A 23,666-nucleotide genomic window follows, 5' to 3' on the forward strand; every position below is an offset into this window, starting at 1 on the left:
AGCCAGGTTGAAGGGGCTCAGGTAAAACTTGGGACAATTTGAGCATCAAAATAAATAAGGACAGTAACAGATTAAACCCTATTTAAAAAAACAGGAAGCCAAGACCTCATACTGAGAAAAATAACTGTAAAAGTGGTAAGTTTGGTAAAGAACAGGATATTTACAGAGTTTCAAAGTATCTCCCACGAAATATTCATCAATTAAAAGAAAAAGGATCAACTTCATAGGGGAAAAGCCTGGATGGTACCACTTTTAACCAAGGGATGGAAATAAAGATCCTTAGAAATGGGGCAAATTGAAATTGGGTGCCACCTGATAGGATGCAATGGAAAGAACCCACCATCACTTTTGTGATACTCCAGCATGTACTCATTTTGTTCCCTCAGTCAATAAACATTTACTAAGTCCTAGTTTCTGGGGGGTCAGATGATTGTGGTTGAAGTCAAATGGTCAGCTAGGGGGGCAGTCAACTCAAGGTTTAACTGGGGCTGGAGAATCCAATTCCAAGCTCACTCAACATAGTTGGGAGGCCTTCTGGGTAGATGTTGGGTAGATGCTTCAGTGGCCATGTAGGCCTATGCTTAAGGTGGCTCATAACATGGAGGCTTGCTTCCCACAGAGCACGTGATCCAAGAGCATGTCATAACTTAATCACTTCCGCTATATGCTCTGGGTCACAAAGATCAAGTCCGGTTGATCTTTGGGGTGGGGATAACAGGAAGATGGGACCAACATATGGGTGAGGATAACAGGAGGTGGGGCCAGTTTGAAGGTTGACTATCACACTGCCAAAGGTTCATAACCTGAAGATAATCAGGACAAACCCAAATCTTAGGTTATTCTACAAAATAACTGGCCTGTATCCATCAAAGTGTCAAGGTCATAAAAATCAAGGAAGAATGGGGAAGTGTTCCAGAGTGAGAGAGACTAAGGCAACATGACAACTAAATACAGTGTGAGATGGAAAACAAGGTCATTTTGGGATTAAGGACATTACCAGGACATTTGGCAAAAACTTGAATGGGACCAGGGAATTAGTTGGTAGCAATGTATTCATGTTCATTTCCTGATTTTACTAGATTGTAAATTGTGATTTTGTTGGAGAATGTTCTTATTTATAGGAAATATCCACTCGAATACTAGAGAGAGAGAACATCAGGCCTGAAACTTACTCTCAAATGGTTTGGGACATTCTTCTGTAATTGCAACTTTTAGTTAAGTTTGAGATTGTTTTCATATTAAAAATGTATATAAATTATAAAGAGCTATGACAGAAATTTAAGTGTCTAAGGGAGAAAATTCTAATTCTACTATAGGTGGAATTACATGATGGTACTTTTTATAGGTCAAAAATTGTAGGTGAATATTGCTAATTTCATATGGTTCAACATAATACAAAAATAGCCCAATAAACTAATCAATAGCAAAGATAATGAAACTACGGATTTCAATAAAAATATAAAACACAATGCCCTTTCGAGGACAGCTCTCCTGCAATCACCTCTTTTTCCAGCGTCCCTGAGATCTGCCTCTCTGTAGACCCCCTTCCATCAGTACACAGAGAAGCTGCTGGAATAAGCTGATCTAAGAAACAGTCCCTTGATTTCACATTCCCCTCCAGATATGTTCCTATTTCTGTGTGCTCCTTCACAGCATTTTTTGAAAGAATGGTTTCTATTCCCCACGTCCTCTTACGCACTCCCCATTTTTCTCTAAACTCACTCTAAGTGGGTTTGCAAAGCTACCACCCGAAAACATTTCCTCATCAAGGCCATCAATAACTTTCCTGCTGATTTTTCTGTCTTCAACACCGCTGCCCACTCCCTCCTTCTCGAGACATTTTCTTCTCTTGGCTTCTGTGAAATTACATTTCTCTTGAGTTCTCTTTTTTTCCTCTTTGCCTTGCCCCCTACAATTCACCCTCCAAAAAAAAAAGCACAGCCATCTTTTACAGGTGTGAACTGGAGCACGCCCCTCTACCGAAAACCCTGCAATGGCTTCCCAATGGACAGAGGAACGCTAAGCTCTCGAGAGAGCTTCTGTGAGATCTGGCCCCTACCCATGCCCACTCCCTCCCATACACATCCTTCTGGCCTCTCACTCAGCCTTCTGCCTGCTTCTCAAACCTGCCAAGCTTGTTCCTACTCTGCTCTCCCATGCATGACCTCTCTGCTTCAAACATTCTTCCCCAGTCATCCCAGGGCAAATGCCTCATCTGCATTCCAGTCCCCGCTCCTGGGTTGATTCCTCCAAGAGACCTGCCCTCCAAACCTAATCTAAAACAGATCCCCACCCTTACTTGCTCCAATCTTTCTCTCCCATCATGCTGGCTTGTGTTTTTCAGAGCATACATCCTAACAGGAAATGGTCTTACTTATTCATTTATTCTTTCAGTGCTTGTCTGTCAACCCAGAACACAAGTGCCCAAGTGTCTTGCCAGTCTTGTTCTTTATCTCGTGTCTAGAACAGTGCCTAACACATAGTAGGTGCTCAATAAATATTTGGTGAGTAAATGAATCACTTGCTTTCTGTTTCAAACTGCTACTGATCTCAAGCCATCACAGGTCTCACAGATATGATAATTATAGAATCTAAGAGATGACCTTCCTTCCAAGTCACCTTATCTACACTCAGATCAAATGAAGAACCTCTTCACAACATGGTTGGCAGAAGGTTATCCAGCCTCTTCCTGAGAGCTCTCAGTGATGGCAGAACTCACAACTTCTCATAGTGGACTGTTTCCAGGTCGTTGCTGAGAGCTCAGTGTGTTGGAAAGATTCTCTCTGCAGTGACCCGAGATCTTCTTTCTTCTACATTGCACTTATATTAGTCCCTAAAGCAACTTAAAAATGCTCTGCTTCACCTGACAGCGACTCAAATATCACTTGAGGGAGTGAGCACATGACTCCAAATCCTCTTCTCCCAGATAAATACTTGCAGCTACCTCAACACCTCATGTGACGAGAAAAATGGACCCACACAGCAATTGAGAAAGACCTGCAACATTTTAGCAACTTGGTTTAAAAAGTAAAACCTTTCTGACATCTTATCTGAAAAATAAAATGTAAGAGTGCCCTGGAGTATTCCAAGAACACAGTCTCATTTCTCCTGACTGTCCTTCTGTTCTCTGCATGCCTGCTCCCCGCCTCACAGCCGTCCCTAGACGGAGGGAACCTCAGTGATCACAGCCAGCCAGGCCCAGGGGCAGCTTCTCTGAGCCAAAGACCCATCTCTGTCAAAATATGACTGTGGCTCTTTGTTCCCATTTCTGGAGAGATTTTACATTTTAGTAAGAGGAGAGAGAACTCTCGTGATGTCACTATCCGCTAATGAGCTTTTGCAGCACAGGCTCTTTGCCCAGGGCATTAAACAGTTTATTCTATGGAAAAAAAAAAAAAAAAAAAAAAAAACCAAAAAACAACCAGTTTGGATCTGACTCCCCTTGGGGCTCTCATTGTGTGTGTAGTGCGGGAAGAGCAGATGGTTGTGGTTAAACAGGCAACAGTGGTGTATGTCGCAAGCTGTGACTTCCGTCACAGAGCAAGCACTCTATAAATACCACTGAATGAAAGAGTAGGGGAGTGAATGAAGGAACCAGTGAACCAGAGGGTCACAGAACTAATGCACTAGTCTGAGCCCTCCTTTGACAGATGAGGAGGTAAGGCCGTGACAGGGGATTCAGAGCCCAGGAGTGTCAGATGTGGAATCAGACTCCCTGGTTCTCAGGCTTAGAACACTTTCCACAGTTTTGCGCGGCCCTCTTACTGGGCATCTGTGCAAGTGGATTTCCAGTTAACTGAACAGGCCCAAAGGATTTTGTTTTGTTTTGTTCTGAATAACTAAGTCATTATAGATGACTTCCTCATATCTGGCTCCCCCCAAAATGATTATTTTAATCAATAAGCTACAACCCTTGGCAGTGACACAGTTAAGGACTAGATGTGACCAAATCCTGACCACTGAGGCACGAGGAAAAGTCTGCTCAGCGGGTTTGGGAGCTCCCTGCTGCTAAGGAGGAAATACAGGGGAAACGACCCTCTTCTCACTTTAGCACTACGTGTCTGACGATGGATGGCTCCCGGACACGTTACAGCCATCTTGCTGCCACTTTGAGGATGAGGTGACATTGAGGAAGGGAAAGCAGAGATGGAAAGAAACTGGCGCTTCTCCTCAACCAGTCAAGTCTGGGGTCTGCCCTATCTGTGACCCTTCAGTGACATGAAATTTTAAATCACCTTATCATTTAAACCAGCTGAGTTAGGTGTTCTGTTATTTGGACCTGAAAGGATCCGAAGAGGTTCAAGTCATTTTTTGATAGAAATATTTAAAAAGAAAAAAGTTGCTTCCTTGATTTCTGAAACAATTAAAAAACAAAACAAAACAGAAAATAAACATTTCTTCAGCCCGTCATGGATCTCATTCTGTTGGCAAGGACCGAGCAAGGCTGCTACATAGAAATGCCTTGTTTGCCTCGGTGCTGCATTCTGACATAAATGGTCAAACATTCTAAGTCATTAGGGTCTCAAACTTTATAGTTTCAGGACCACTTTATGCTTTTTTTTTTTTTTTAAGATTTATTTGACAGACATCACAAGTAGGCAGAGAAGCAGGCAGAGAGAGAGAGGAGGAAGCAGGCTTCCTGCTGAACAGAGTCCGATGCGGGGTTTGATCCCAGGACTCTGAGATCATGACCCAAGCCAAAGGCAGAGGCCATAACCCACTGAGCCACACAGGTACCCACCACTTTATGCTCTTAAAAGCATTCCTGAGGACCCCAGTAGCTGGTTTATATGGGTTACATCTATTGATATTTACCATATGAGAAATTAAAACTAAGAAATTAAAAAATAGGGGTGCCTGGGTGGCTTAGTGGGTTAAGCCTCTGCCTTCAGCTCAGGTCAAGATTCCAGGGTCTTGGGATCGAGCCCCACATCAGGCTCTCTGCTCAGCAGGGAGCCTGTTTCCCCATCTCTCTGCCTGCCTCTCTGCCTACTTGTGATATCTCTCTCTGCTAAATAAATAAATAAAATATTTAAAAAAAAGAAATTAAAAAATATTTACTAGTTTAAAAATAACAATAGTAAACATAGTAAATGTTAACACAATACATTTTTTAAAGATTTTATTTATTTATTTGACAGACAGAGATCACAAGTAGGCAGAAAGGCAGGCAGAGAGAGAGAGGAAGGGGAGCAGGCTCCCTGCTGAGCAGAGAACCTGATGCGGGGCTCGATCCCAGGACCCTGGGATCATGACCTGAGCTGAAGGCAGAAGTTTTAACCCAGTGAGCCACCCAAGAGCCCCAACATAATATGTTTTAATGAAAAATAACTACATTTTCCAAAACAAAAGAAAATTAGTGACAAAGAAGTAATGTTTGGCATGTTCACAATCTCTTTAATGTCTTAATACAAGACAACTGAATTCTTAAATCTTTGTCTGGCTGAATCTGTCATGATAATTTGTTCTGGTTGAGGTATATGAAGAAACTCTGTATCAAGACACAGATGTAGTGAAAAGAAGGGTCACATGCACCCTAATGTTTATAGCAGCAATGTCCACAACAGCCAAACTGTGGAAAGAGCCAAGAAGCCCTTCAACAGATGAATGGATAAAGAAAATGTGGTCCACACATACGACGGAATACTACTCAGCCATCAGAAAGGATGGTGCCTTCCATTTGCATTGACATGGAAGGGACTGGAGGGGACCACGCTAACTGAAGTAAGTCAAGCAGAGAAAGACAATTACCACATGGTTTCACTCATATGTAGAACATAAGCAATAGCACAGAGGACCTAGGGACAGGGAGGGAAATCCAAAGGGGGAGAAATCAGAGAGGGAGACAGACCATGAGAGACTGGACTGTGGGAACCTAACTGAGGGTTGCAGAAGGGAAGGGGGGTGAAGGGAGGGGGTAACCAGGTGATGGGTATAAAGGAGGGCACGTGTTGTGATGAGCACTGGGTGTTACATGCAACTAATGAATCACTGAACACTATATCAAAAATGAACTATGTACTATATGCTGGCTAACTGAACATAGTTTAAGAAAAAAAGGAAAGAAACTCTGACATCACAGAGATGTGAAGTTAGAAAATGAAGGAGTATTTTATAAATCATTCCAGATAATTGTGAACATTCTTCTTTGATACTGCACTATAACTTAACAAGTTTCTTTTTTTTTAAAGATTTTATTTATTTTATAGAAAAAGAGAGATGTGTGCACATGTGCGAGCACACAGATGGGAGAGAGGGATGGGGAGAGAGGTAGAAGCAGACTCCTCGCTGAGCAGCGAGCCTGACACGGGGTTGGAGCCCGACATGGGGCTCCAATCCCAAGACCTGGAGATTATGACCTTAGACCAAGTCAGACACTTAACCAACTGAGCCACCCAGGTGCCCCTTGACAAGTTTCTTGAAGGCTAGTTGCAGTGGAGATGAACAAAACAATATCAACATTAATAAAAGTTTGGAAGAAAATGATTCCAACCTTTAAGGATGACTCTGAGGAACTCGGTGGGGGAAGTAACTGCAGATGTGGTAGAAACAGCAAGAGGTCTGGAATTAGAGGTGGTGCCTGCAGATGGGCCTGAACTGCTGCCATCTTATGAGAAAAGGTTGCTCTCATGAGGAGCTGCTTCTGATGGCTGAGCAAAGACAGTGGCTTCCTGAGATGGAATCTACTCCTGGTGCAGACGCTGTTAAGACTGCTGCAATGCCAACAAAAGATTCAGAATATGACAGAAACTTGGCTGATAAAGCAGCATCAGGATTTGAGAGGTCTGACTCCAATTCCAGAAGTTCTACTGTGGGTAAAATGCTATCCAACAGCATCTCATGAGAGGAAGAGTCCACTGATGTGGCAAAACTTCATTGTTGTCTCTCTCTTTTTTTTTTTTTTTAAAGATTTTATTTATTTATCTGACAGACAGAGATCACAAGTAGACAGAAAGGCAGGCAGAGAGAGAGGAGGAAGCAGGCTCCCCACTGAGCAGAGAGCCCGATGCGGGCCTCGATCCCAGGACCCTGAGATCGTGACCTGAGCTGAAGGCAGTGACTTTAACCCACTGAGCCACCCAGGCACACCTCATTGTCTCATTTTAAGAAATTGCCAGAGCCACCCTAGCCTTCAGCAACCATATCCTGACCAGTCAGCAGCCATCAACATCCAGACAAGACCCTCCACAGCAAAAAGATTATGACTTGCTAAAAGGTTAGCATTTTTTAGCAATAAAGTATTTTTAAGTTGAGGTCTGTACGTTATTTTTGTAGACACGATGCTATTGCACACTTAACAGACTACACCGTGTAAACATAATTTTTATATGCACTAGGAAATGCAAAATTCATTTGAATTGCTTCATTGCAGTATTTGTTTTATTGAAGTGGTCTGGAACCAAATGCATAATATATCTGAGGTATGCTAGCAATTTTATTTAGAGTTCCCCAAAAGATACCTAAAATTACATTTTGCTCTTGTTCTATCTATTATACATTTACTGATTCTTCTGAGATTATCAGAATGTTTTTCCCAGCTCTATTATTAAAAATAAATGTATCTAACATATTAACTATAGTCAATTTACTTTCCTGCTTCCTAACCAAATCATAAAGGAACTATCAATTTAACCATTCATCTTTTGAAATAAGCCTCAAAGTTTTATTTTCAAAGAAATATTATTTTGATGTATGGTGCTGGTTGACTTTATTTTAACTTTAAGTAACACAATTATACATAGTAAAGACAAAATGGTTAAGAAAGTCAAGATAGTCTCAATCCCTTTTTACTTCTGGATAACAGGATACATCTTATTCAGATATTCTGGGGCTTAATTAGTGTTTTGGTGACATCACACATACAAAGTAGAAACCATGACCCCTTTCTAATGGATATAAACCATCTTAGAGTTGTTTTTTACAAGCTAATGGAAAGGGGTTTGAGAGAAAAGATTTTTTTAAATGGAAAAATTTTCTTTCTTTTCAACTGAGATCAAACTGCCATAATTTTTTTAATCATAAGATTCTAAGAGTGAGGTGAATATAAAAACAAAGCAAAACTTTTAGAGCTTCATGTATTTGAAAACAACAGGCAAATGGAAATCAGGAAGTCATGGTTCTATTCTAGACATGCTGATAGGATTCTAAGAGCTAGTTATATATGGGGAAGTAATTCTTTTGAAGAATTCTTTTGAAGAGCTTCAGCAATTTGGTAGCAGTAGGCAACTGAAAATCAGAAAAGCATGGCTCAAGATGGTGACATAGGTCATTCCCGACTTCAGTCCCTTTTGCAAGACCAACTGGCAAATATGCATAAGGACAGTAATGTGAAAATCTCAGAACCCAGGGATAAGGCTGAAGCACCGCCTGAAAAACAAAGACTGAGAAGGATAACCTTAGAAGGGTTAAGAGGAGTAGCTATACTCTGACCACACTGCCCCCTCCCAGGCCCACACAGTGCCATACCAAGAGGGGCCCCAAGGACCAATGGTTTCTACAGTGGGAGGAAAAAAGAGCCCAAAGTGGACATCTAGTTCCCCCAGCACTGCAGGGTCCTTCCCAGGAGGCCTGTCTGGATGTTGCCTCACAGGGGTCACAGGAACCCTGCAGGACTTCACCACTGAGAATCAGAAGCAGAGAAGGTAGGCAGGGTTTACAGTAACCAGTGCTCAATTTTGGCAGTCCATTATTTCTCTTTGGAGCTGTGCCCCAGCAGAGATCCTAGGCAGTGGCTGTGCTTATTTGCAGAGCCAACCTGGTGGCCCCTTGTGGCCAGGGGCCTGGTGGGCAATGGAAATTAAAGAATGCTAATTAATAATACAAAAACATATAAATGTGTAATACTCACTGGTAATAGTAAATATATAATCAAGGTCAGATTCTCTAATACTGTATTGGTGGTGTGTAATTCATTTGCAACTCTAGTTTAAAGGTTAAAAAATAAATGTGTCTAAAAAGCTTACCTACAATAATTTGTTATTGTATAGATAATATAAAAAAGTTATAACTTGTAGCATCAGTAACTAAATGCCAAGGGGAAGAGATGTTAAAGTATAAAGTTTCCATATGCCATTGAAGTTGTTATCATTTTAAAATAGATAACAAATGGAGTTAAAGCATACTACTACAAAAAGTCATAAGATCACAAAGGAAGACAGCAAGAGAAGAAGCAAGGAACAAAGAAGGTACAAAACAGAAAGCAATGAACAAAATGGCAATAGTAAGTCTTTACCTATCATTAATTACTTTAAACATAACTGGATTAAATTCTCCCATCAAAAGACTAGAGTAGCTAAATGGATAAAATACAAGATCCAGCAATATGCTGCCTATAAGAAACTCACTTTAGTTTCAAGGATACACATAGACTGAGAGTGAGGGATGGAAAAAGATGTTTTAAGTAATTTATAACCAAAAAAGCAGCAGCAGCTTTAAGTTAAAAATGGTCAAAAGAGACAAAGTAATTATGTAATTGTAAAAGGGATCAATTTACCATAAAGATTGTAAGAATTGAAAATATTTATTTACCCAACATTGAAGCACATAACTATATAACTAAACTAAAAGGAGAGATAAAGAGCAACTCAGTAATAGCTGGGAACTACTGATCATAATAAAAAAATAATAATCCACAATAAAATACATAGGAATAAATCTAATCAAGGAGGTAAAAGATCTAAACAATGAAAAGTATAAAACATTGGTAAAAGAAATTGATGACAAATAAGTGGAGAGATATCCCATGTTCATGGACTATAAAGAATCAAGGCTGTTAAAAAGTCCACACTACCCAAAGTAATCTCTAGATTCAATATAATACCTATCAAGATTCCAATAGCATTTTTCTTTTCTTTCCCTTTTTTTTTTTTAAAGAGAAAAAACAATCCTAAAATTTACATGGAACCACAAAAGACCTGCAGAGCCAAAGCAATCCTGAAAAAGAAAGGCAAAGCTGAAGGCATCATGCTTCCTGATTTCAAACTTCTTTACAAAGTTACAGTAATCAAAACAGTATGGCATTAGCATAAGAACAGAGAGCTAGACCAAAAGAATTGTACTGAAAGCCCAGAAATAATTCATGCATATACAATCAACTAATATTTGACAATGGAGCCAAGAACACTGTGAAGAAGACAATCTCTTCAATAAATGGTGCTGGAAAAGCTGGATATTCACATGCAAAAGAATGAAATTGGACCCCTATCTTATGCTGCAGACAAAAATTAACTCAAAATGGATTAAAGACCTCAATGTAAGACCTGAAACCATAAAACTCCTAGAAGCAACAGGAGAAAATTTCCTTGACATTGGTCTTGGCAATGATTTTATGGATATGACACAAAAAGCATAAGCAACAAAAGCAAAAATCAACACGTGGAACTACAACAAACTAAAAAGCTTCTACATAGCAAAAGAAATGAACAACAAAATGAAAAGGCAACTTACAGAATGGAAGAAAAGATTTGCAAACCACACATCTGATAAGGGATTAACATCCAAAATATATAAGAACTCATGTAACAAAAAGCAAAATAATAATAATAATAAAAAACCCAAACAACCCAATTTGAAAATGGGCAATGGACCTGAATAGACATATTTCCAAAGAAGACACACAAAATGGCCAATAGGAACACAAAAGGATGCTCGATATCACTAATCATCAGGGAAATGCAAATCAAGACCACAATGAGATATCACCTCATATCTATTAAAAGAGCTTTTATCAAAAACACAAAACAAAATAACAACAACAACAAAATAAGAAATAAGTGTTGGTGAGGGTGTGAAGAAAATGGAGCCATTTTACACTGTTGGTGGGAATGTAAATTGGCGCAACCATTATAGAGAACAGTATGGAGGTTCCTCAAAAAATTAAAAACAGAAATACCATATGATCCAGCAATTTCGTTTCTGGGTATAAATCCAAAGGAAAAGAAATACCTATCTTGAAGAGTTATCTGCAACCCTATCTATGTTCACTGCAGCATTATTTACAATAGGCAAGGCATGGAAACAAGCTAAATGGCTACCCACAGATGAATAAAGAAAGTGTGAGATGAATATATTTATGAAATATGTGTGTGTTCGTGTGTGTGTAATGGAATATTATTCAACCATTAAAAAAAAGAAATTCTGTCAATTGTGACAACATGGATGAAACCTGAGGGCATTATGCTAACTGAAATAAGTCAGACATAGAAAGACAAAATCTGTACGATCTCGCTTGTATGTGGAATGTAAAAAATCTGAACTTAGAGAAACAGAACAGATTGGTGGTTGCCAGATGCAGAAGGCAGGGGATAGCAAAATAAGTGAAGGCAGTCAAAAGCTACAAACTTCCAGTTATATACTGTATTATATATTGAAAGTTGCTAAGAGAGTAGATTTTTTAAAATTCTTACCACACACACACACACACACACACACACAAACACATATACACAAATTGTAACTATGAGGGGTGATGGATGGGATAATTAACCTTATTGTGGTAATCACTTTATAATAGATACATATATCAAATCATTACCTTGTATACCTTAAACTTATCCAATGTTGTACGTCAATTATATCTCAATACAGTTGAACTGAAATAAATGAAAAAAGAAAATCCTGGCCCTATTTTAGCTTGTTCTACTAATAGAATGTATAACTTAACTAATAAGGACAGCAGTATTTCTCAATTGAGAAACTGATGAGATATCTGACAAGAAATTTGAGTTACTACCTCTAAAACTGAAAATGAACTACAGGTGATCCTTGAACAACATGGGTTTGAATAGTGCAGGTCCATTTATGGAGGTTTGTTTTTTGTTTTTATAAATATAGTATAGTACTATAAATATATTTTCTTTTCCTATGATTTTCTTAACAATTTCTTTTCTCCAGCTTACTTTATTGTAAGAATATAATATATAATGTATAAAATACACAATATATGTGTTACTTGACTTTATGTTCTCAGTAAGGCTTCCAGTCAATAGTAGACTATTAGCAGTTAAGCTCTGGGGCAGTCTCCAGTTAAACACAGATTTCAGACTGTGCAGGGTAGGGAGTGTTGGCCCCCACACCATCCATGTTGTTCAAGGGTCAAGTGTATAGTCCAAAGCTTACAAATAGTTGTCATCTGTCTAGCCATTTGCTTCCATTGGTTAACCCTGGGACTTCTCCCTCCCAATTATTGCATGATATTCCTAAAAGAGATAATAGTTTTAAAAAAACTATTAAATATTGACTAGTACTCATTCATAATTTATTTAATGCTTTTAGGGCCTGGGGATACAAAAGCAGATAAGCTCTGCCCTCAAGGAACTCATAGTCTTTTTATTTATTTATTTACCTTTAAATTGCTTTCTTTTTCCTTTGACGATTTTATTTTTAGGCACTTTCTACACCCAAAGTGGGCCTCGAACTCACAACCCCCACACCAAGAGTCAAGTGCTTCACCAACCAGTCATCCCTAGATTAGTTTTAGATGAAAAATACCATATATGAGGGGCATCTGGGTGGTGGCAGTCAGTTAAGCATCCGACTTTGGTTTCGGCTCAGGTTGTGATCTCAGGGTTGTGAGACTGAGCTCTATGTCTGACTCCCTGCTCAGCGCAGAGTCTGCATAGGAGTCTCTCTCCCTCTGCCCCCTCCCTTTGTTCTTGCTCTCTCTCCCTCTCAGATAAATGAATCTTTAAAAAAAAAAAAAAAAACACCAAAACCCACATATTGGGTTCTATTTACCAAGGACTTTCTGTTTTCATAAAATTGGGAGGGAATGGCAGAATGATGTTTATAAAATACGAGCAGACTTCTAATCATGAAAACATAATGCAACTGATTTCCATGGGAGTATTCCTCAAATTTCTTCAGAAGACCATGAGGAAAATGAGTGATAATATAAAATGATAAATATAAATTATTTTTATTAACATCAAAAGACGACTGACGCCAATCAGTGAATATTAAACATGATCAGGACTTAACGGGTTTGTACTTCATTCTTTAAAACCATGTGTAAAAGAACCAAGGGATTCTGAATAACACACTGAATAGTACAGCTATGTTTAAAGACGAAATCAAAAGCTTTTTCGTCTTTCAACCCAAAATTTATCTTAACTGAAAAGACTTCTCATATATGATCAAAGGAGGCAGGGGCCAAGAATACATCATACCTGGGCACACATTCTCTTTGTGCAAAAGGAATGAAGCCACGGTGACACAGCACGAGGCTCAGTCATCATCGCATCTGCCCTAAACCATCCCACTCACCTTCCATACAGAAAGCTGATAATTGGGTAAACTAACAAAATAACAAAAGGTTAAACAGTTACAAAATGTGACTCCTGTATACCGAGGGAAGAAAACCAATGAGTAATACCCCTCACATGGGCCTATCAGATATCCAGATCTGCTCCCCAGGATTAATCTGCTTGCTCATATACAAAATAAGACAGTGCTTTATGGGCTAAAAATACATGTAAAGCTGTAAAATTCTTCACCTCTATCAGCAATTGAAAGATTTTTTTGTCCTCTAATCTGAACAGGCGTCTCTAGAAAAATTTAAAAGCATGTATAATAATCTATTTAACCTGGAACCCCTTTAGAGGAAGAAATTTAAGTTGCTTGTTTTTTAAATCAAGAGCCAAAGGGGGGGGAAAAAAAAGAAACCAAACAAAACAAAAACACAAACTTAAATTTATCTAATCTCTGTAATCTAACAATCATCTTATATGTGCTATTACTGTCATAAATGAAACACTTTAGCCCCCAAACTTAAGTCTGTCATGCATCTCCAATCCCGGTGACCCACTGCCAGATTTAGTCCATCAAACTAGAAAACACCCGGCCTCTTGCATGTTCCTCACACCCAATCCACTGTACCCAGTCTTGCCAAGCCCTATAGATTCTACCTTTGCAAAAATAATCCCCCTTCTTTATCTCAACAGCCAAGTGTGGACTACAATCCTTTTCTTGTCCTGATATTTCCAACAGATGCGTTGTTTATCTTCCGGCCTCCAATTCATTCTCCACACTATTTCCAGAGTGACCTTTCTAAAATGCAAAACTAAGCCTATCACTCCCTGATTAAAACCAGCTTCTAGGATAAGGGCCACACTCTCCCACTTAGCATCTCCACTTGATCGTGTTCCTATCTGCCTGTGACTCTCATTCACAACTCCCTTACTTTAGACACAGAATTACATATGGATCTCGAAAGCTGCTGCATGGTCAGAAGCCTCTGTCCAGAGCCGCCTTTGTCTTCTTCTACCAAATAACTCCATCTTTCCTTTGGAGTCTAGCCTGATAATAAAACCTACCCAGGAATCTCTATCTGGTTTGGGTTCTTCTATGCACCCCTAGAGCCTCCTCTGCTAACATTCTCATAGCACCTCCCCACCACCTAGAAATGCTGATCCCATGGGTCAGTGCAAACCCTCAGAGGCAGGGACTGTTTCCCTTTCAACTGTGCACTGAAAACGCCTAATCTGGCACAGAGTGAGTGTGCATTAAATAGCTGCCACTGAAGCCCCTTCAGGCTTTATGAGTAAGGTAAGAGCTTACCTTACACAAGTTTACCTTACCTTTCCTGAAAACAACAACAACAAAACCCATGTCGAGGGGGTACTTCAGACCTCAGATGAACCTGTGTAAGTTCGCATAAGTAGGAATCACCAAAATAAAATAAGCAACGTACATAATTTAAAAATACACAATAAAGTCATTTTGATTCTTTACATTAATAACATAAGTACCTACAATTAAGTTTACTTTTATTGAGATTCTGCTCTCTAAGCCCCTGGAAATGAGCCTTGGAAATCCCTTTTATGAAGATGGCGCCGGAAGGCTAAGAAGGAAACCCCTACCCCTCTCAAAGTCAAAGCCAAAGCAAAGGCATTGAAGGCCAAGAAAGCAGTGCCAAAAGCCACCTGCAGTCACAAAAAAAGGGAAGATCCACACATCACCTATGTTCTGAGGACTCAAGACTCTGCGTCTCCAAAGGCAGCCCAAATATCCTCGAAAGAGCGCCCCCAGGAGAAACTAGCTGGATCACTAAGCCATCATCCAGTTCCCCCTGAGTACTGAGCCAGCAATGAAGAAAACAGAAGACAGCAACACAGTGTGTTTACTGTGGATGTCAAGGCCAACAAGCACCAAATGGAACAGGGTGTGAAGAAACTCTACGACATTGACGTGGCCAAGGTCAACACCCTGATCAGGCCTGATGGAGAGAAGAAGGCCCATGTTTGACTGGCCCCTCACTATGATGCTCTGGATATTGCCAACAAAATTGGGATCATCTAAACTGAGTCCCACTGGCTAAATTGATATATAATTTTTTCACCATAAAAAATTACATTTATTATTCCTTATATGCTAGAAATGTTTCAGGATTTCACCTTGTTCCATTAAGTTTCTCTTAACATAGTAGGCAGACCCTACTGTAGGTAATATTCAAACAAAGAGACATTCGCTTTATCTCTGTATCTAATGGCTCTGTCATTCTGACTTTCCATGGCAGCTTGCTGCTACCTCTTCCTTTTACAGGCTCATCCTAGCTCTCGATTCGTAACGAGAGTATAATTTTCAAGGCCTGCATTTACTTTACCCACTATGGACATACCACAGAATACCTTCTTATCTCTTCCCGACTCCTTTTCTTCCTGACTACCTTCTCTGTTTCTAATTATTCCCAAGAATAATCATTTACACACACACATAACACACACACTTTCATTTAATCAACAAACACTTATCAAACACCTACATGCCAGGAACTAAGTTTTTTAATTCATGTGGTTCCAGAGAAGGTGCATTCATGTAAATCCAACCTGTGACTACCACCGGCAATAAGAAATGCACTTTGTGGGGCACCTGGGTGGCTCAGTGGGTTAAAGCCTCTGCCTTTGGCTCAGGTCATGATCCCAGGGTCCTGGGATTGAGCCCCACATCGGGCTCTCTGCTCAGCGGGGAGCCTGCTTCTCCCTCTCTCTGCCTGCCTCTCTGCCTACTTGTGATCTGTCTGTCAAATAAATAAATAAAATCTTAAAAAAAAAAAAAAAAAGAAATGCACTTTGCATAGCAAACCAGTATATGGCTGTATTTATACAGAGAAAGAAGATTTTACTCAACAAGACAACTATACTTTGCCTTGCACTGGAATTCTTTTTTGGATTCAGTTCAGTTTTGTTTTATTTCACTGTGTGGAGGCCTACTCGATTAATTATGAGTCAAGAATTATAGTTTGAAAAGCACTGTTCTTTTCTTTTTTAATAATTTATTTAAGTGAGAGAGAGACTGAGAAAAAGCATGAGGGTTTGAGGAGAGGAAGAAGCAGGCTCCCTGCTGAGCAAGGAGCCTGACGCAGGGCTCGATCCCAGAACCCTGGGATCATGACCCAAGCAAAGGCTGATGCTTAACCAACTGAGCCCCCTAGGGGCCCCTGAAAAGCACTGTTGTAAAATACAGGAAGGAAACTTGTGCTTTGGAGTAGCTACTATAATAAAAAGAAAACAAACAAACAAACAAAACCCAGTTCAAACTACCCTGGCGGGCTGAGGGAGGATGGCAAGGGAGAGGACACGGCCAGAGAGAGCCGAAGGCGAAAGTAAAAGAAATCCAGAAGTGGAGAGAGTGGACAGAAAGGGATCATTTAGGAATAGAAAATATAAAAAGGAAATCCTAAAGAGGGCACAAGAGAAGAGAGAAAAGTAGAGGCCAGAAGGAAGGAGGAGCCGAGACTGTTATGGTAACTTCTGGGGTGAGGAAGAGGTCACAGACCGGCCTCCTTGTCCCCTCTCATCTCCCCGAGTGTGGAGGGAATTCGCTGATTCATCACTGGTTACTGCCTCCCAACTGCTCTGAATCCTTCAACCTTTAAAGTTCTGCGGGGGTTTAGGAAAGCAAGCAAGTGTTACCCATGAAGGTAGAAATCCTGGGCCCGCAGCCCAGAGCCCAGAGCACTGTCTGCAGAGCACTGGATGAGATCAGCGCGGGGAACCCCAGAGAGGGACTCGCGTATGGGGAATACACTGAAAATGACTCACAAGAAAACAAACTTGAGTTCATCACAGCCACTGGCCCATCCTCATCTCATCAGTGTGAAAAGGTGCGCTGGTTCTCACTGCGATTTGGCAAGCAGGTCCCCTAACAGAAACCCTTACCCGGGGGCATTCACCTCAAGGTCCGTAAATGCTTCTTACTCTGCAATGGACTGAGGGAATAAATGCAACATGACGGTTAATAGAGTAAACATCCTTATTTACTTTATTCATTTTCAGCTAACTCTGTGTTGGAAGAACCCTAAGCAAGATAGTATTCATCCACTCTATGTATTATATTTTGAACCATTTCTTAGAGGTAGTTTTGAAACAAGCGAGACCTATTCCTGGAATAGGTGAGCCATAGAATAGCAGGCGCTAATAATATACGTGTTCATGTTCTTTTTAACCTGCACTGATTGGCATTTGTTGCTCAGTTAAAAACTCCCAGAGAACTGGTAGGAGTGTAAAATGAGAACAGGTTGGTCTTGCATGAATACGGTGAGTCACCGCCGGGCCACATGTCACCCTGCCTGTCCTGGCACAGCCAGGCCTTCCACTCGGGGCCTTCTCACTCTACTTTTGGTCACCAGTGCATGTGGAAACAGGATAGAGGGGAAACAAAAAAAGCTAAAAACTTGGTTCACTTACTTTTGTCTTCTATCAGAAGGGAACAAAGAAGTAGGGGAGAGCAGAGGGCTTATGAATGGGAAACAGAATGGGGGGAGAACTAAAGAATGTTCAAGGGTGGGGGGAGAAAGGAGCCATTGGGAGGGTGGCTGAAAACCAGGGAGAGGCTGGCAAGGTGGGCTTCTAGGTCAGGATGCTCAGGGGGCCTCATACAGATTCTGAAAGTTATGGGAGAGATGGCGGGGACAGATTTAGAACATTCCAACAAATATTTACTGAGACCTTAATTTAACATATTATTGTGGGGGCAGCCCGTACAAAGATGGGCTGCCTACTAGGAACTTACAACCTAGTAGGATAGCAGCAATCAAAAACAGTAGCAATATTGTTCTGATAATGACTAAATGGCCTCTATACCGTGCTTTAGGTCACGGAAACTATCCTTGCTCAAGAAGCATGTCTACACTGGGGACAATATGCTGGGTACTAGGAAGAGAATAAAGTTGTCTTATCTTAAATATTACATTGAAATGTGAAAACAAAACTCAATATTAACAGAGCAGAAACATTACGTCTGCATGCAGAGACATCTACAAACCCAGATGAGGTCAGAGCATCAACTTGAGGGCTGCTCGCGCTAACTACTCAGGATTTCTACCACCGTGGTTATAAAAGCAGCTGGTGAATGAGGCATGTATGGCTTAGGGCTGGGCAGCCAGCCTGTCTGGGTTTGAATCCTGGCTCTTCCACTTCCTGTTTGTGAGCAAGTTACATGATTTCTCTGTGTTTCAGTTTCCCCATCTGTACAATGAGGCGGATAGAAAGGTCATAGGGTTACTATGAGAATTGACTTAATTCAGGTTATGGTATTAAGTGAGAGTCAGTGAAGGTCAGCTGACATCATTGCTCCCTACTTGCCACCATGCACTCAAGGAGTGGTAGGAGTCAAAGGGAGGGGTCACACTCAAAAGAAATACGGCTTGGATGGCTGGGCTAACAGTGTAGACATGGACCAGTTTGGATTCAACATCCACTTCTACGAAATGTCCCCAGAATCTTGGATGAAAAGTGCCCAGCTACCCCACCCAGGTTTCTGCACCTCCGTATATACCAGGGGCCCCTGCTACACTGGCTCCCTGTGAGTTGTTTACCAATAATTTTTATATCTGGCATTGTCTTTACCTAACATTTAGAAAAGGAATATTAGTTTGTCTCAGGATTTCAAGAAAAATAGGTAAGACTGTAAATTATCAAGAGATCAGTGGACACACACACAAACTTCAACTTCAACTTATTACGGTTTTAAAATGTCTTAAAGCCTAAAACATAACAAGATGAGAAGTCCAATAATCTTATATAAATCTAATTTCTCTTGGTTTTGGGACAGCTTTCAAAATTTAAAAATGAATAGTTGACATTTTAAGATTCTAGTTAGAGGATTTCAGTTAAAAGCAGGCACCCATGCACATACACAGAGACACAGATCCCCCCCAAAAAACAACCACAACTCTACTCTTGGGCAGTTGCCATGACAACACAATGCTGAACCTACTGGGTTCTCTGTTACCCTGTTGAAGATGCTCTGTGAAAAGACACATGTGTTAGATTCTTTACTAATTAAGTGCAAAGGTTAAAAAATTCTAGATCCATAAGGTTTTCATATGGTTTAGGACTCAGAAAAGTAAATACTAAATATTTCAAGAAAAGAATTTAAAAGTAGTTACTGCAAGGCCAATTGTGGATCAAAGCAGATGCAATATGGAAGAAAACACAAAATACTTTTATTTTTATGTTATATCATATCATCTTTTTTTCCCAAGTTGTGCCATACTATTTTAATGGAATAATCAATTCGTATAATATAACTTAGTTAACAGAGTCTATTTTTTTTACTAACACATTTAAATACTTTCCTTTTCTGGCCAATCTATTTCAATTCATTTGGGAGCGCAAACTTCCATTTGCTAATTAGACTTAAGAAAGAAAAAATGGTGTCTACATTAATAGGAGTTTATATATTTCCAAAAAAAAAAAAAGAAAAGAAAAGAAAAAGAGGAAAAAAACGGTGGTGGGGAGAGAAGGGCGGGATAAGCAGGCCTTCTTCCCATTCCTCCCCCTTCTTGGATTAGCCATCTGTGCCTTTTTTGGAAGTTTTTCTCAGTCTCAGATGCTAGACTCAGATCCCCTCAAGACTCAGCTGAAGACCCTTCGTCACTCTATTCTCTTTTCCTAGGTGGTCTAATGTCTATCCAGTGGCTTCAATTACTACCCATAGGCATATACATCCCCAGAAGGAAATAACCATCCCCATTTGTATCCCCAGAACTTCCAAATCCCTTGACCCAACTGCCATGGCCATCTGGATGGTGCTGTAAGTGCAAACTGTATCCTCTTGCAGAACGCCTGACCTCAGTAAATGAAAGCCTGGAACAGTCTAGATACTCAGTACCTATCTGCAAATGAATAAATGTTTCAATCAACCAATCAAGCCCGTTACACAAACCAAAAAATCGAAGGGTCATTCTTGATAAGGACTTCTTTCTCTCAGTATCCAAGTATCCAAGTCAGTATCCAAGTCCCATTTTGCCTCCCAAATATTCCCCAAATCTATTCCATTTCCTAACTCCTAGCCACTACTCTCCAAGGCTCAAGTCTTTGCCTGCATTATGATAGCCGTCCCTCAACTATCAATCAGGAAAAGGCAGATGTAGTACACAGAGAAGGTTAGGACATCAATATCGATCAAAAGTGTATTAAGTAAACTGATAAAGTTGCTCTGAGAAAAGGGGAGAGAACATTTGCTAAACATCAACCAAAGGCAAGGCACTGATCTAGACACCTCACGTATACAACCTCATTTAATATTCACAGTGACCCATTTTCTGGAAGAAACTCAACTGATCACATAGCATCAGGAGCCTCTCTGGGTCACAACCTTTGCTTTGTTTGGTCCCAACAAGCAGAGAATGATGATGAAGATGATGATGATGGTGGTGGTGGTGGTGGTGATGATTAGAACTTACTGAGAACTTTTTTCAGATACTGTTTCTCAGCATTTTGAATGCATTATTAAGCTTACCACCCTCCTACAGAGTAGGTGCCATTACCAACCCATTTTGCAGATGAGGAAATAGTCATACAAACTGAAGTCACTTAATCAAGATTTAAAAAAAAGAAGTAATAGAGCTGTGATCTAGGATATGAACCTGAATCTGTTTAAAAATTTGCTAAACACCTGTTTAACTTATGGCAAGTCATTAGAAGCAGTGGGGAAACATGGCTAGAACAGACAAACCCATCACTACCCTCAAGGGTCTGGTACTGAACCCGAGGAGCCTGTCTCTATGGAGGGAAGCCTCCACCAACTTCAATCCCACCTCCGAAGGGTACATTTCAAGTCATAGCCGCCGATCTCTTTCCCATGCCCGCAGCTACCCAGTTATTCTTGGGTAAGACATCAGGAGGAGATGCTTTAGTGCTTACACTAATACGGGGACAAGACCGAAGAATTTTCTTTAAAAAGTCTGCAAAAAACCCCCACTACAAATGGCATGAATACAAGCATTTCTCTAACAGTCTAATCTAGTACTTACAGTTTTATAACTCCATCTGGGCACCTGGAACAGAGCTGCTGGCTGCTCCTGTCTTGTTTATGTCGACGCTGACCCAGCTGAACAAACCTACAGATTACAGTGGATAAAAACTCAGCTGAAGTTCAGCAGATTACACAAAATGGTATGAGCTTTCAAAAGACAGCAGACTGCTTATTCTGGAGAAGCACACGACAGTGCCCTATGCAACCCCAGACTGTCCTTACAAATGGGGGCCTGATTTTACAGTGGGTTTGGTACAAATGAAGGAGGAGGATTTCTGTGTTTCAGTCTACCTCAAGAGGACATAGAACTTGAACTGAAGTGATCTTGAAGCCAGGAAGATGAACTTTCAGAGCCTCCCTTATCTAAGGGTGACTGCAGCAGGAAGCTGGGAAACACGAGGAGAGGCATTCGCAGTGAGAGATGATGAAGAAAAGAAAAGGATCGGGCCGGAGACCCATCTCCCAAAGCAGGGACACTGCTGGAAACTCAGCATGTGGACTCTGTCTCCTTAGGGCCACAAGAATCCCTAAGTGTATTCCAGCCACTCCTGTACTTTCAACTATGAAGGACAGGAGACGGAGGAGACCATCTGCTGAGCCCCTCGGCCATAGCACCCCTCCCGAAAGAACAACACCCACTCAGACTTGAAGCTAAGAGTCACAGGGACTTGCCGCCTGCCAGCTTCATAGGATAAAAGGATACCTTAGAGTAGGCCAATGAGCTGATGGGCCAAGGACAACCTGCTATTTCCCAAGTGCATACCTGTCCTAGTGTGGTCTGTGCGCCAGGCCTCCACCTTCCCCTCAGGGACACAGCTTGTAGTTTTGTTCTAATGTGCCCCCAGGAGGTTATGCAGCAGGATTAAATTCCAGTCCCAATTTTCTACTATTTTAAATATTTTCTTTCATAATTATTGATATTCTTCTAATTTATTTTATTAGCTTTTTTCAAGGTCAAGAAAAGTACTGCAGAAACTACCAATTACTAAGGCATTAGGGTGCTACTGGAAAACATTTAAATAACTTACTTTTATCCAATTTTTATCTTTAGCTAGTATAAACATTTTTTATCCATTTTGGGGGAAGAATATCACATAACACCTGTTATTTGTACAGAATTTTAAACTTCCCAAATCATGTGCACCATAATTGTCAGAATATATATTTTTTAAAAAGATGCTTTATTGGGTGCCTGGGTGGCTCAGTGGGTTAAAGCCTCTGCCTTCAGCTCAGGTCATGATTCCAGGGTCCTGGGATCGAGCCCCACATCGGGCTCTCTGCTCAGTGGGGAGCCTGCTTCTCCCTCTCTCTGCTTGCCTCTCTGCCTACTTGTGATCTCTGTCAAATAAATAAATAAAATCTTAAAACAAACAAAAAAAAAGATGCTTTGGCACAGGGCTGAAGCTTTGAGGAGGTAGGAAGAAAACTTCCAGGTCCAGTTGAGATAGCAAACCAAAGACATCAGAAAAGCCGAGAGCAAAGGAAGGTATAGAAAACAGGCTAAGCGATTAGAACCAAACTACAAAACCAAGAGATCTTCAGGAGTTTGGAGGTAGTTGAGGCCAAATGTAGGAAAAATAGGCAGGAGAACAGGAAGCTAGAAAACAGGCTATAGATGCCAGTTCCAAGCGCATTCCTTCCCTCCCGACGTTGTCCTGTGGTTGCCTGGTCGGGAGCTGTGACAGGCAAGCCAGGCCAGGCCACTGTCTTTACACGCACAATCTTTGGTGGATACTAGCCAACTGAGTGCAGAACTGCGGTGGGAGAGGGCAGAACTTTTGAGGCCAGTTTAGGCCAGAACCACACGGACTTTCACCCTGTCCCTGACTCTCTGCTCTCTGGATCAGACACGGCACTAAGAGAGCCCCAGAGCCTGGGTGAGGCAAGAAGGGTCCCAGTCAGTTCCTGAACATCCTTGGCCATCCCCTGGCAGAGCCTCACCCTCAATACCGATGGAGGGAGGCCTCCTCTGCCATAGCAGTGCCCGTGACAGACGAACAGGGGAGATGCCTCTGCCTCCAGGGGAAGCAGTCTGCCCACAGTAAAAAGTGACTCACAGAGAGGGGAAGAGATACCAGACCTCTGTTTCCCTTCCCCCGCCAGGTCTGCATCATAAGCAGCGGCAGGTGATATTACCAATAGAATAAAAAAGGATTGCAAATCCCCAAAATCCCAGGTACCCACGGAGCACAGGAAAGGTCTCCTAAATAAGTAATTGAATGGCTCTTGGCCTATAAAGAGGGATATTCTTTTCAGCTCACTACACAGTTGTCGGAAGAAGGAATAAAACACTGTCCACTGTTATGCAAATCAAAGGAGGAGGTGCTGTTCTTCAGGATATCAAACACAGAATCTTATTCCAGGACAGGGATTCCTCCCTCCCCAGCAGTACTCCCCTCCCCGTGGGC

General features: G+C 41.0%; 1 protein-coding gene across 2 annotated transcripts in view; it reads right to left on the reverse strand.

Annotated features, from left to right (window-relative positions):
• The window catches only part of FIG4 (FIG4 phosphoinositide 5-phosphatase), a 125,690-nt gene that overhangs the window by 15,772 nt on the left and 86,252 nt on the right, over nt 1–23,666 (reverse strand). For both annotated transcript variants that reach the window (XM_082731929.1, XM_082731930.1), the window contains one exon: nt 21,257–21,343. In XM_082731929.1, the coding sequence (XP_082588055.1) occupies nt 21,257–21,343 (87 nt within the window). The remainder of the gene's footprint in view (nt 1–21,256; nt 21,344–23,666) is intronic.

The sequence above is a fragment of the Mustela nivalis genome (genome assembly GCF_964662115.1).
Source record: "Mustela nivalis genome assembly, chromosome: 5".
NCBI classification, from domain to species: domain Eukaryota; kingdom Metazoa; phylum Chordata; class Mammalia; order Carnivora; family Mustelidae; genus Mustela; species Mustela nivalis.